Source organism: Lathyrus oleraceus, chromosome 2, assembly GCF_024323335.1.
Source record: "Lathyrus oleraceus cultivar Zhongwan6 chromosome 2, CAAS_Psat_ZW6_1.0, whole genome shotgun sequence".
NCBI lineage: Eukaryota > Viridiplantae > Streptophyta > Magnoliopsida > Fabales > Fabaceae > Lathyrus > Lathyrus oleraceus.
The window spans coordinates 192466699-192480277 of record NC_066580.1 but is presented as its reverse complement, the minus strand read 5'-3'; the positions used below and the strand labels follow the sequence as shown (position 1 = coordinate 192480277).

Below are 13579 nucleotides of genomic sequence, written 5' to 3'. Positions count from 1 at the left end.
ATGTTAACATGAATTTGAACACGAGAATCTTACAAATGGTACCATGCATTGCGCCCATGTGCAAGTCCTTCAATATTGATCCAAATGAGATGATCTTGGAATTTTTGGAAAGGTTTGATCAAGGGGAGAAACTTTCATGTTGAACACTTTTCCATTTGAAGCTTGGGTCATGATGAATTTTGAGGTGGAAGTTTGGAAAATCAAACATAAATGAAATTTTTCTAAGTACCAAGTCAAATGTTTACTTCTTCCACCTAGAATAACTCTTGTTATGAACTTCAAATGGAAAAAATTCCTTTATCAAAGTTGTAGCTCTTTCAAAAATCTTAGATTTGGTCACAAATTTTACCTTATTTGGATTTGGCATGAAGGATTTATGCATTTTAGAAGTTGAGGAAAATCACTTGTTCAATGGTAATGGTCCAAAATGGCCTATAATGTTTCCTCTTGGCACATGCATTTGAAATTTGAATTTGAACTTCCTTAAAACATAAAATTTTAATAGTAAATATTTAATTTGATCATGGAAATTTAATGCCTTTAATATCATAAAAATTGAGCAAGTTATGGTCTTGGAAAGTTGACCTTCTAATTAGGGTTCAGACAAAATGACCTATAATCTTTCACCATAAAAAATGACTTTCCAAGAAAAACTAGCTTTTGACTTAAACATAAAAGTTGTTTGGAATGTCATAAGGAGTAAATTTTCTCTTGTAATAATTTTCATATGACAAAAATAGTAGGAGATAGGGTCTAGGGAACCCTAGTTTTGACCACTTGACTTTCTCTGGTAAACCACCATGGACCAACTTGCCTGCTTGACATTATATTGATTTTTGGGACTCATGGAGGATAGTATATGTGTAATATGATGTAATATGAAGTACCCCTTTAAGTATTTGATCAATTGATGAAGAAATTTTCTGAGGAAGTCACACAAGATACCCAGATGAATTATGGATTCCAAGGCAAACAAGCTTCAAACTCTTGATGAATTCTTGATCAAAATGATAAGTGAAGATCATGGGGATCCATATATGATGTCTAGAGTCAATGTGAACCATCTCTTGATTAGTCTCCTTGCATTGAGGGTCTCAAACCCTAGATATAAGCTTGATAAAGCATAGGTGAACATACACACTACCAACAAAAGAAACAAAACTATACATAGACATATTTTTGGTAGTTTGGTTAGTAATTGATGAAAAATAAAGTACGATACAATCAAATGTTCTTGGTGATCTCTCCCAATGCAAACCCAATGAATGAGGGGTAAGGAGGATGCCAAGGTGTGATCTCAAAGCCAATGCATATGATGAGATAGCATGAGGGATCTTATGGTTAAAATTAGGGTCTTACAACTGCCCCTATTTAAGGACATTCTAACTGAGGATATGAAGGTTAAAATCTCTGTATCGACTCAGTAGAATGGACTTAAATAACAACATATAGAAACAAATTTTGGTCCCTAAGAGACCTCATGATACATATGATATGAAATGTAAAAAATAATCTATGTGGGGAAAATATTGCCACAAAGGAAAAGAATCCGGAGAGACTAAAAGTCCACAGGAGCATAATGCATTCCATAGGGAAAACTCGTCGGGGAGACTGAGACTCAAGGGGATAAAAGGTTATGTGTAGGCCAAGCTACGACTTAAAAACTGCTGGAGACACGAGTGGAATTTCATGAAAATAAATCAATGGAAGGACTCGGTCGGGGATAAAGGGAATATCTACAGGGGAAACGGGTAAATCAGAACACAACTGAAATACTCGAACCAAGCAGAGAATGGCGACTTCATTGAGGAAATACACACTCAAACTCAACTGAGGAAGAATGAACTTCAACTTAAGAGTACCAGAAGTATATTATCTATCATCGGTTACTGGGTAGGAAGATAACATACTCTGATAGAGAGGTATCCATTACCGATTAGGGTAAACATATCAAGGATGACCTGCTAAGGAAAAGAGGTGTACTCATTACCGGTTACTGGGTAAGAGTAACCTATCGGGGAAAATATCAAATAGGGTTTACAACTACCAGTTACTATGCAGAAGACCAAAGAGATAATATTTGTCACTAGTTAAGGTTAACATATCAAGGATAGAATCATAGGAAGAATATCCATCATCGGTCAGGATAAACATATCAAGGATAGACCACCTAGGGAAATGGGAAGAATATTCGTTACTAGTTAGGGTAAACATATTAAGGATAGACTGCCTGGAAAAGAAGGAATTATATCTATCGATTACTGGATAGAATACCAAAGGGAGAGAATATCAAGGATAGACCACCAGGTTAAAGTGAACATATCAAGGATAGACCACCAGGGGAAGTAGGATTTACAACTACCGATTACTGGGTAGAAGACCGCAAAGAGGAGAAAACCCGTCATCGGTTAGGATGAACATATCAAGGATTAACTTTCTGGGAAACTAAAAGTAGGGATTACAACTACCTTTTTATTAGGTAGAAAACCACAAAGGAAGAATATCCGTCACCGTTTAAGACGAACATATCAAGGATAGACTGCCTGGGGGAAAATAGGAATTATATTTATCAATTACTGGATAGAATACCAAAGGGAGAGAATATTCGTCACCGGTTAGGATGAACATATCAAGGATAAACCACGTGGGTAAATGGGAAGAATATCCATTACTGGTTAGAGTAAACATATCAAGGATAGACTCTCTCGGGAAAATAGGGATTACAACTACCTTTTTACTGGGTAGAAAACCACAAAGGAAGAATATCTGTCACCGGTTAGGATGAATATATCAAGGATAGACTGCCTGAGGAAACGTGAAAACGAATCCGCTGGGAAAAATATAGGAAGTAGATTACTTTTACCGGTTATTGGGCAAAAGTAAAGTACTCACAAGTCGAAAAGAATATTACCAGTTACTGGGCCATAGACTCTCGGGGGACCAAAAGTATTTATCTAGCTAAGAGCTAGAAAGAAACGGTCAAACAAAGACTCAACCCGCTAAGGATATAACTCAGGGGAGTGCTTCCATCCAGATAATTAACTGGGGAGGAAACTGAAATAATAATCATCCACGAGGAAATAACTCAGTGGGGAATGAGAAAGGTTAAACTCTTTCTGCTTAAAGGGCTGACACTCTACTATTGAAGGATGACAGACACACCAAATCTACATGGGGAAATAATGTCACCACAGCAGGGGATCAAAGTAATGAAATCAAATGCAATAGAAAATGCATCATGAAATATCTGATGTATGAGTATGTATGTACATGATTGATGACTATGCTGATAAAACAATCACAAAGGATACACATATCATAGATTTGAATCATCTCTATAACACTCGGATAATCTCAACAAGATGGAAACACCAACTGGAGAAAAATGATGGGGATGAACATAAATCATCTAGCTCTGAATAGCTCAACCCTGGATGGGGAAAGAGAAAAGATCTGCTGAGGATTGCAACTGTCAACTCTGCGGGGAATTTTAGGTCAACACCATATCAAAGAGAGGATAACCTCACAGGGGACCAAATCGAACACTGCTTAGAATCATCACTGTCGGGAATCAGGAATGAACTTCGTCGGGGCTTCAGGAGATAAAACTTGGTACGGGATCTGAGCCTTACTATTGAAGATGTGAGCCTACCAATCAACTGCGGTGGTGACCCACGAACTCAGTTGGGGAAACCTGACTTACTGTTGGGGAGGAAAAAGTTACCAAACCAACCGCTTGGGGAATACCAACAATGCTTCGCACTTTAGGACTCACTTATTCTCAGATTGTTGTTGATATTCTTTACTGAAATTGATCGCTTTTTAAAGTAATTGCTTTCGTATTTTAAGAAAAAACAATTTTTATTATTTAATTTATTTCAAAATTATCATCATAAAAATTCAATTCTATTTTGCTGAAAAGTAAATAAGAGTAGAAACAATTGGATAAAAAGCTCAACTTTATTTAATAGAATGGTAGTCTGTAAATGACAAGACTCCATAGATCTTTACAAAAGTTGAAAATGGTAATTTACATGGAAAAAGGCTACATTGAACACAATGATCACTAATCCTTCTACCAACTTTAATATTTGTTGTGCTCTTGGCTTCAGTTGAAAATGACGAATCAGAATTGAATGATTTGCTCAAAACTGCTCCCATGACTGGGGACTATCCAAATGCAGTTACTTGCCATAATCCCTAATTTTTGCATATATTTCCCCAAGGTGGGGTACTTAATCTATCGGGATAAACTTTCTGTTTTATGTCTCTTACTTTTGCCTAGATCGCCCTTCGGGTTTTCAATCCACTAAGACACTCATTTTTTGCCTAAGCCGCCCTTTTAGGTTTTCAACTTAGCGAGTTGTTCTTTTTCTTTTTTTTAGGAGAAGTATTTCTTGACTGCATCAACATTCACAGGACGAGTGAACTCTTCACCATCCATAGTTGTAAAAATCAATGCACAGCCTGAAAAGGCTCTCTTAACAACATATGACCCTTCATAGTTAGAAATTCATTTGCCCCTAGCATCTGATTTGAAAGATAGAATCTTCTTGAGCACAAGGTCACCTTCTCTAAACACACGACGCCTGAGCTTTTTATCAAAAGCTTTTTTCATTCTCCGCTGGTACAACTGACCATGGCACATGACAGTCAACCTCCTTTCTTCAATCAAGTTCAGCTGGTCATACCTGGTCTGGCACCATTCAGCTTCAGTCAACTTGGCTTCCATCAGAACACGCAATGATGGGATCTCAACCTCTACCGGGAGCACAACTTCCATATCATAGACAAGTGAGAAATGGGTTGCCCCTGTTGAAGTGCGGACGGATGTACGGTACCCATGCAAAGAAAATGGGAGCATTTCATGCCAATCTTTGTATGTCACAACCATTTTCTGAATGATCTTCTTAATGTTCTTATTTACAGCTTCAACAACCTCATTCATCTTAGGTTTGTAGGGAGAAGAATTATGGTGTGCAATTTTGAAGTCTTTGTAAAGAGCTTCCACCATGTTATTGTTCAAGTTCGATCGATTGTCAGTAATGATCTTACTCGGCACACCATAACGACATGTAATATGATTCTTGATAAACCTCACAGCCACTTGCTTGGTTACATTTACGTACAATGCCGCTTCAACCCACTTTGTGAAGTAATCAATAGCCACCAAAATGAAACGATGTTCGTTTGAAGCTTTGGGCTCAATCATGCAAATCATATCAATTCCCCACATGGAGAAGGGCCATGGGGAGGAAATGACATTCAACAGTGTTGGAGGAACATGAATTTTATCTGCATAAATTTGACACTTGTGGCATTTCTTCCCAAACTTGCAACAATCAGATTCCATTGTCAGCCAATAGTAACCTGCTCTCAACATCTTCTTAGCCATATCATGTCCATTGGAATGAGTACCAAAGGAACCTTCATGGACTTCAGTCATCAATAAGTCTGCTTTGTGTCTATCCACACATCTGACCAAAACCATAACGAAGTTTCTCTTGTAAAGCACATCACCATTTAGGTAGAAATTGCCAGCCAATCTCCTCAAAGTCTTCTTATCTTTCAAAGATGCCCCAAGCGGGTAAATCTGACTTTGGAGGAAAGACTTGATGTCAAAATACCAAGGCTTTTCATCTTTAACTTCTTCAACTGCAAACACATGAGCTTGTCTATCAAGACGCATCACAGTCAAATTGGGAACTTCATTCCAAAATTTCACTACTATCATTGAAGCCAACATTGCAAGAGCATCTGCCATCCGGTTTTCATCTAGAGAGATATGATGAAACTCAACCTTTGTAAAGAAAGTTGAAATCCTCCTCGCATAATATCTATATCGTATCAAACCGGGTTGATTTGTCTCCCATTCACCTTTGATTTGATTCACAACCAAAGTTGAATCTCTATAGACATCCAAATATTTGATTCTGAGATCAATGGCCTCTTCAAGCCCCATAATGCAACCTTCATACTCAGCCATATTGTTTGTACATTTAAAAGTCAATCTAGCTGTAAATGGAAAATGACTTCCTTGAGGAGTAATAATCATTTCCCCAATGCCATTACCATACTGATTAACTGCTCCATCAAATACCATGCCCCAATGGTAACCAAGTTTTGGCCCTTCTTCAAGAAATGGTTCATCACAATCCTTCATTTTCATGTACAAGATCTCTTCATTAGGAAAATCATATTGTACTGAATGGTAATCTTCAATCAGTTGGTGAGCTAAATGGTTAGCCAAGACACTTCCCTTAATAGCCTTTTGGGATCGGTATTCAATATTATACTCTAATAACAACATCTACCAATGGGCAATCCTCCCAGTTAAAGCAGGCTTCTCAAAAATATACTTGATTTGATCCATTTTGGATATCAACCAAGTAGTATGATTCAACATATATTGGCGCAGACGCTTAGTAGCCCAAGCCAATGTGCAACAAGTCTTTTCAAGCATAGAATACCAAGTCTCACAGTCGGTAAATTTCTTACTAAGGTAGTAAATTGCATATTCTTTCTTTCCAGATTCATCTTATTGACCAAGAACACAGCCCATACTCTCTTCAAGCACAGCCAAATACATGATCAACGGTCTTCCTTCAACAGGAGAAGACGGAACTGGAGGTTCAAGCAGATATTCTTTGATACTATCAAAAGCTTTTTGGAAATCTTTGGTCCAATCACAAGACTGATCTTTCCGAAGAAGCTTGAATATAGGCCCACACGTGGCAGTCATATGCGATATAAATCTTGAGATATAATTCAAGCGGCCGAGAAAACCTCTGACTTTGTTCTCAGTTGTGGGCGTAGGCATCTCTTGTATTGTTTTGACCTTGGCAGGATCAACTGCAATACCCTTCTCGCTGACAATAAAGCCCAACAACTTACCAAAACGAACACCAAAAGTACACTTATTGGGATTCAAACGGAGTTTATATTTCCTCAAACGCTTTAATAACTTCAATAAATGCTCAACATGTTCTTCTTCATCACTTGATTTGGCAATCATATCATCAACATAGATTTCAATATCTTTCTGCATCATATCATGAAAAAGAGTGGTCATAGCTCTCTGGTATGTCGCACCAGCATTCTTTAAACCTAAAGGCATCACTCTATAACATAATGTTCCATAGGGTGTAATGAATGTGGTCTCCTCCATATCTTCAGGTGCCATCTTGATCTGATTATAATCGGAAAATCCGTCCATAAATGAAAAGACTTTGAATTTAGTTGTATTATCTACCAACATATCAATGTGTGGCAAAGGAAAATCATCTTTTAGACTAGCTTTATTCAAATCTCTATAATCAACACACATACGGACTTTTCCATCTTTCTTAGGAACATGCACAATATTGGCCACCCACTGCGGACATTCAGAGGTTACAAGAAAACCAACATCAATCTGCTTTTGCACTTCCTCTTTGATCTTTACTGCCATATCAGGATGAGTCCTCCTCAACTTCTATTTGACCAGCGGGCATTCTGGATTCAACGGCAATCTATGCTCCACAATCTCAGAATCTAACCCAGACATTTCTTTATAGGACCAAGCAAACATAATAGAATACTCTTGAAGAAGACCAATCAACCCTTTCTTAGCTTCTGGACACAGTTGAGACCCAATCTTGACTTCCTTTATATCATATTCGGAACCCAAGTTGACTAGCTCAATCAGTTCTTCGAACGACTGAATGGCTTTTCCCTCATGCTCAAGTAAATGAGATAATTCATCAGATATTTCTTCATCATCCATTTCTTTCTCAACCTCAAACACAAGGCAATCAAAGTTTGGAGAAGGAGTAGGATCATTGTATTCAATGAGTTTGGGAATCAACCTGCATAATGATTTGATATTTTGATTTTAGAGAAGTGAATTGTGACCAAATTTTATGCAGATGAAATATTATTATTTCTTTATTTTTTTGTGATTACCATTTTCATAAAAGCAAAAAGTAAAAATAAAACATCATAGGTGTGGATGAATAAAATTGCATTTTATTGATGATAATTGAAATGCCTAACAATGTTCACTTCTCCCTTAGGCATAGGAGAATGATTTTTCTTAAAATGAAAAAACAAATTACTTAGATTGGTGAACAACAATAGGAATATCAACAACAACCCAATTGTTGCAAGTCTGGCCATGCATCACAAAGTTGGCGCAAGCTTCGTTTTCATCGTCACTGTCTTCGATTACAGCAGCTGAGTGTTGTTCATTACCATGAATGAATCCTCCACTGCGGAAACTCGGTTCCACCTCTGCAGCTTTGGCGTTGAATGACCTTAGTTGAAATCCCAATCCGTCCCTATTCTTATTTTCAACAATCTCTACCATACCACCCCACTGATCAGTGATGCTAGTCTCAATAGCTTTCTGAGCATCCTTTTAAAGAAGACATGGATGCCCCGGTTTTCTTCACATCAGTAATAGACAAGGCTTGGAACGAAGTTCCAACCTCCTCCTCAGCTTCAACATAAGAAAAGGACGACAAATGGCTCACCAAAAGTGCTTTCTCTCCACCAACAACGACAAGCTTGTCGTTCTTCACAAATTTAAGCTTTTAGTGTATAGTGGATGTCACTTCTCCAGCTTCATGAATCCATGTCCTTCCCAATAAACAGCTATAGGTCAGGTGGATGTCCATTACTTGAAAATTAATCTGAAAATCACTCGCACCTATTTTAACTGGAAGGTCCACTCCACCAATGACGATTTTGCGAGAACCATCAAACGCTTTGACAGTCACGCCATTGTACCTCGTAGGGGCGCCTTGATAAGAGAGTCTGGACAGAGTTGATTTTGGAAGCACATTCAGAGATGAACTAGTGTCTACCAACACATTGGACAACGCGTCCTCCTTGCAATTCATCGAAATATGCAACGCCAAATTGTGATTTCTGCATCCCTCAAGAAGCTCTTCATCACAAAAACTCAAATTATTGCAAGACATGATGTTAGCAACAATGTGGTCAAACTGATCCACAGTAACATCGTGCTCCACATAGGCTTGCTCAAGCACTTTCTGCAACGCCTCTCTATGTGCCTCAGAGTTCATCAACAGAGACATCACTGAAATCTTTGATGGGGTTTGGAGCAGCTCCTCCACCATATTAAACTTGTTTCTTTTGATTAATTTCAGAACTCATCATCATCATTAGTCTTCAACTTGCTGGATTCACCAGGCTGACATACTGGAGCACTAATTGGGTTCACCACTGGAATATCCACCTTCTTATTGATTGAAACATCTTCTACCTCCTTTGGAAAGACCGGACCAAAGACACGACCACTACAGGTCACCTTTGCAATATCAACTATATTTACCATGGATTTTGCTACAGGTAAAGGAACCTCTTAACCATTTTCCACCATTGTGGAATTATACTGATAAGGCACGGCTTTATCGAATGCATACAGAACAGGGCTTGCTAACCGTGTTACCAACGGTGATACCGATCTATTAATGTCATTGTTGTTGCTACTATCAAACTGGATAACTACCCGCTCAGGGATCTTGAACACAGAAACAATCACATTAACATCATCTCCCAAGTGACGGGACTGGAAAATTTGAATAAGACCTTCATCCATTAACCTTTGAATATCCCTCTTGACTATAACACATCCTCGAGGGTGTACACTGCAGATTGCACAACCATCATGATCATGTTCACATTCACTAACTATAAAAATGTCCTTATGCATTGTCACTAAGGACCTTCTGATATAGCGGACATCGTAAATCTTGAACTCCACAGGATAACCATCTACCATGTTGACTGAAGCATTGCCATGAGCAGGCAACTGATTAGCTTTCATGTTAGGCGCACGGTCCTCAAAGGACATCATCGTACTCTTCACAAGCTTTTGTACTTCACACTTCAACAGGTAGCCGTTCTCAATGTCATGTCCATGGGCTCTCTGGTGAAAGGCACAACGGAGTTCAGGATTGAACCACCATGGAAGTGTCTCAGGATTTTGAGGGGGATTTCTGGGTTGAAGTAGATTCTTGAGAACCAAAGATGGATATTGAAATTCTGGTATCAGATATGGGATGTTGAAGGTAATGTCACGACACTAATATCTGAACAACAAGTGAAATATGAACAGAATAAAAATCAGGAAACAATTGAAAAACGACACAAGCAATTGTTAACCCAGTTCGGTCCAAACACACCTACGTCTGGGGGCTACCAAGCCAGGAAGGAAATCCACTAAACAAAATTAGTTCAAAGACTCTCAGGAAACAACTTCAAGTTACAGTCTTTTCACCTAATCTCTACCCGTGTGATATCTATCTAAGAACTCTTAGACATGAGACCCTACTCACTCCCCCTCAATCACAGCAGTGATACTAGAATAAATACCAAAAAGAAAGAAGACACACTTCAAGGACACACATTTGATCTTGCTTAAAAGCTTCAATCAAGTGAACAAATACACTCGTACTTCAAAGCTTAGAGTGGACAAAATACAACTCAAACACTCAGTCCAATTCACACATCAACAAGATGTATGAATGGCTCATAAACGCACACAAGACTAAAACCCTAATACTCACTCACTTCACCGTTCGAGTTTTTCTGTATATGAAACAGGGTTTACACAGTCTTTAAATAGAAGCTTTCTAAATGGGCCTAGGAAGCATGAAATCCTAATTCTACTTGTTGCGTATTCCCTAAGAAATAGCAGCGACTCATTCCTTTTTGGGAAACAAAATATTATGGCGTTAAATAGAATTACTCCTTGAATAATGCATGTAATCTCCACATAAGCACACAAAGACTTGCATGAAAAGCACAACAACATAACATTCAGACTGAATGTTCTGTATGCACATGTCGTAACATCGGGTCTGACATCTTGAATAAATCCTGCACAACCATATCAAACAACCTGCAGAAGGATGATATCCCATGTCAAGACTACAAGCGTGACATCTTGTGATAACACCATGTTTTACTAAAATTGATGCCAATTCATAGAACCAACAAACTCCCCCTTTGGCAAATTTTGGCTAAAACAAACAACAGATCACACGTTCACAAGAAATCAATCAGAGCATCAGTTCAGCAGCAGAAAAAAAAACATACACACGTCACTAGCAACTAGTAAACACACAAGAACTTGCACATACAACACTAGCAAGAACCAACTAGCAAACATCAGGACACACAAGTGCCTGTACTCTCCCTCAAGTCCATGCAACTTCCCGGAACACAACAACTCCCCCTTAATCCAGTCCACAACAAGCAACAACCACACTGCTTCACACAAACAGAACACGTAGAATTCTCCCCCTGTACCAAACAAATAAACACCAGAATTTTCCCCCTGTATCAGACAAGCAGAGCAACAACAACAACAATACTACTGAGCAAAGCTAAGATACTCAGCTACATCTATAGCTACTTCTCCCCCTTTTAGCCAAAAGAGACCAAAGAGACAAAATAAATGTCTATCTAGTCATAAACAGAAAACCCATAAGTTAAAGAGTTACATCACCAAGTACATACACAGCTGTAAGAATTCTGAGAAACAAACCAAAACCACAAAGAAATCTACTAAAACAAAAAAAACCAAGAAAACCAACAAAACAAGAGGGACCAAAGCCAACAGAGTTACTCAGTAGAGCTTGAGTTTGTAGCCTCTTCAATATAACCAGAAGCAGAATTGCCACTCGCATCATCATTGTTAGTAGACATCTCACTAGAGGTGTGGGCTTCAGCTTCTTCTTCATTGCTGACATTAGCATGTTCAACATTTTCACCCTCAGCCTGCTCCAAGCTTTCAATCAAGGCTTCCAAAGATTGTTTTCTAGTTGTGGCTACCATAATACCTTCACCTAGCTCTTTGCATGTCTCCTTAAGCTCAACAATTGCTCCAACTTTTGAGGCTGGCCTCTTCATGGCAGATGTCATGATAATATCCTCAACATGACTGCCTTCAAAAAGTTTGTAGTGCACAGATAGAGTTGGTTTTCTCCTTCTAGGTAAATCATTTGAGCACAAAATATCAGGATGTTGGTTCAAGATAATTCCACAGATCATAGAGGGAAAAGAAATTGGTAGCTTAACGGCATTCGTAGTTGCATGCTTGATGATTTGATCAAACATAAATCTACCATAGTCAAATTTCACTTTTGTCCTAACAGCAAAAATAAACCTCCCAAGAGTATTAGCAATGGTGGAGATATGGTTGGTATTGACCCAGTTAACAACTCCTATTTTATGCAGGATATCATACTTGATAGTCAACTTCCCAGCAGGAAGATGTTTTTTAAAAGGCCAAACTTTCACCTGCTTAGCTGTAATCTCTCTACAGACCTGATTATCTGTAACCTCTAATTCTCCTGCACCCTAATTATTTCTGCCTAGAAAATTATTAATAACAATAGGAGAGAATGTTATACACTTACCCCTCACATACACCTTGCAGAACTCCTTGTTGTTCTTATCAGAAATATCCTCAGGAATATTAACAATAAATTCCTTGACTAAACCTTTGTAGCATTGAGAGAACCCAACAATAGTCTTCAAAAGCCCAACAGCTTTTATCAGGTCCATGACCCCCTTGGCATCATCAACATCTTTTCCCAATTCCCTTTCCACAGTTACCCTTCTCTGAATCACAAATTTCCACTTAGCAGCTCCATCCTCAAGATGGAAGGAGATGTTATCCAAATGAACAGCAGGAACTTTAACAGGAGACTTCCTAATAGTAGTTTTCTTCGCAAGCGAGATGTCAGGGACATCTTCCTCAACATCCTCTTCAGGTTCAGAATCATCTCTGACCTTCCTCTTCTTTATTTCAACCTTGCTCCATGGTTTGGAGGGACCAATACCAGCAGTCTTCTTAGCTTTTCTAGCTGACATAAGTTCAGCCACATATTTTCGTTTGCGAGTCTTCATGCGTTCAGCCACACTTGGCTTTATGTGATGAATCAAGCTTTCCTCTTGATCATCAGAGCTACCATTCTCTAGATCAATCACAACATTTGCATCATCATGCTTCTTAGAGTGGGAAGCATTAGCAGTATTAGAGGCCACAGATTTCCCTTTGTCAGACACGATTTGCCCTAGAGAGCGCAACCCTTCAGCAGCCAAGTCCTTTTCAGAACTGGAGGAATCATCACCCTTACCACTAGGTTGTTCAACCTCAGAAGGGGGATACATTTAAGCAAGGGGAGTAGAGACCCCCTTCACAGAGTGGCCTTCATTAAGAATTCTAGTAACTAGGTCTCTTATAACACAATCAGTATAATGTGTTCCTTCCTTATGCTTAGTGACAGGAGTTGAACCAGACGGGATACTAGAGGGATTACCTTGATTGGAACAAGCAGAAGCGGAGGCATCAATAGAGATGGGTTGGTTCAAATCAATGTCCGTGCCGGGAATAACAGAGAGAGGAGCAATATCCAGAATTTCATCATCAGGGACGCACATGGGAGGAACACTAACTTTTGGAGTAGACTTAGTATTTTTAGAAGCAGATGTATCTTGATGTTGTGACATTTTGGAGTTTTTCTGGAAAAAGTAAGGTTGTCCTAGCAGAGGTTTGTGGAGA

The 13579-nt window shown here is 38.7% G+C and overlaps 1 protein-coding gene across 1 annotated transcript; it reads right to left on the bottom strand.

Annotated features, from left to right (window-relative positions):
* Nucleotides 1-11501: 11501 nt before the first annotated feature.
* LOC127122563 (uncharacterized) lies at nt 11502-13188 on the bottom strand. The gene is made up of 4 exons (XM_051052877.1): nt 12858-13188; nt 12432-12767; nt 11639-12365; nt 11502-11544 (listed from the first exon to the last, which is right to left on the bottom strand). The coding sequence occupies exons 1-4, from the start codon at nt 13186-13188 to the stop codon at nt 11502-11504; spliced, it is 1437 nt and encodes a 478-aa protein (XP_050908834.1).
* Nucleotides 13189-13579: the final 391 nt, after the last annotated feature.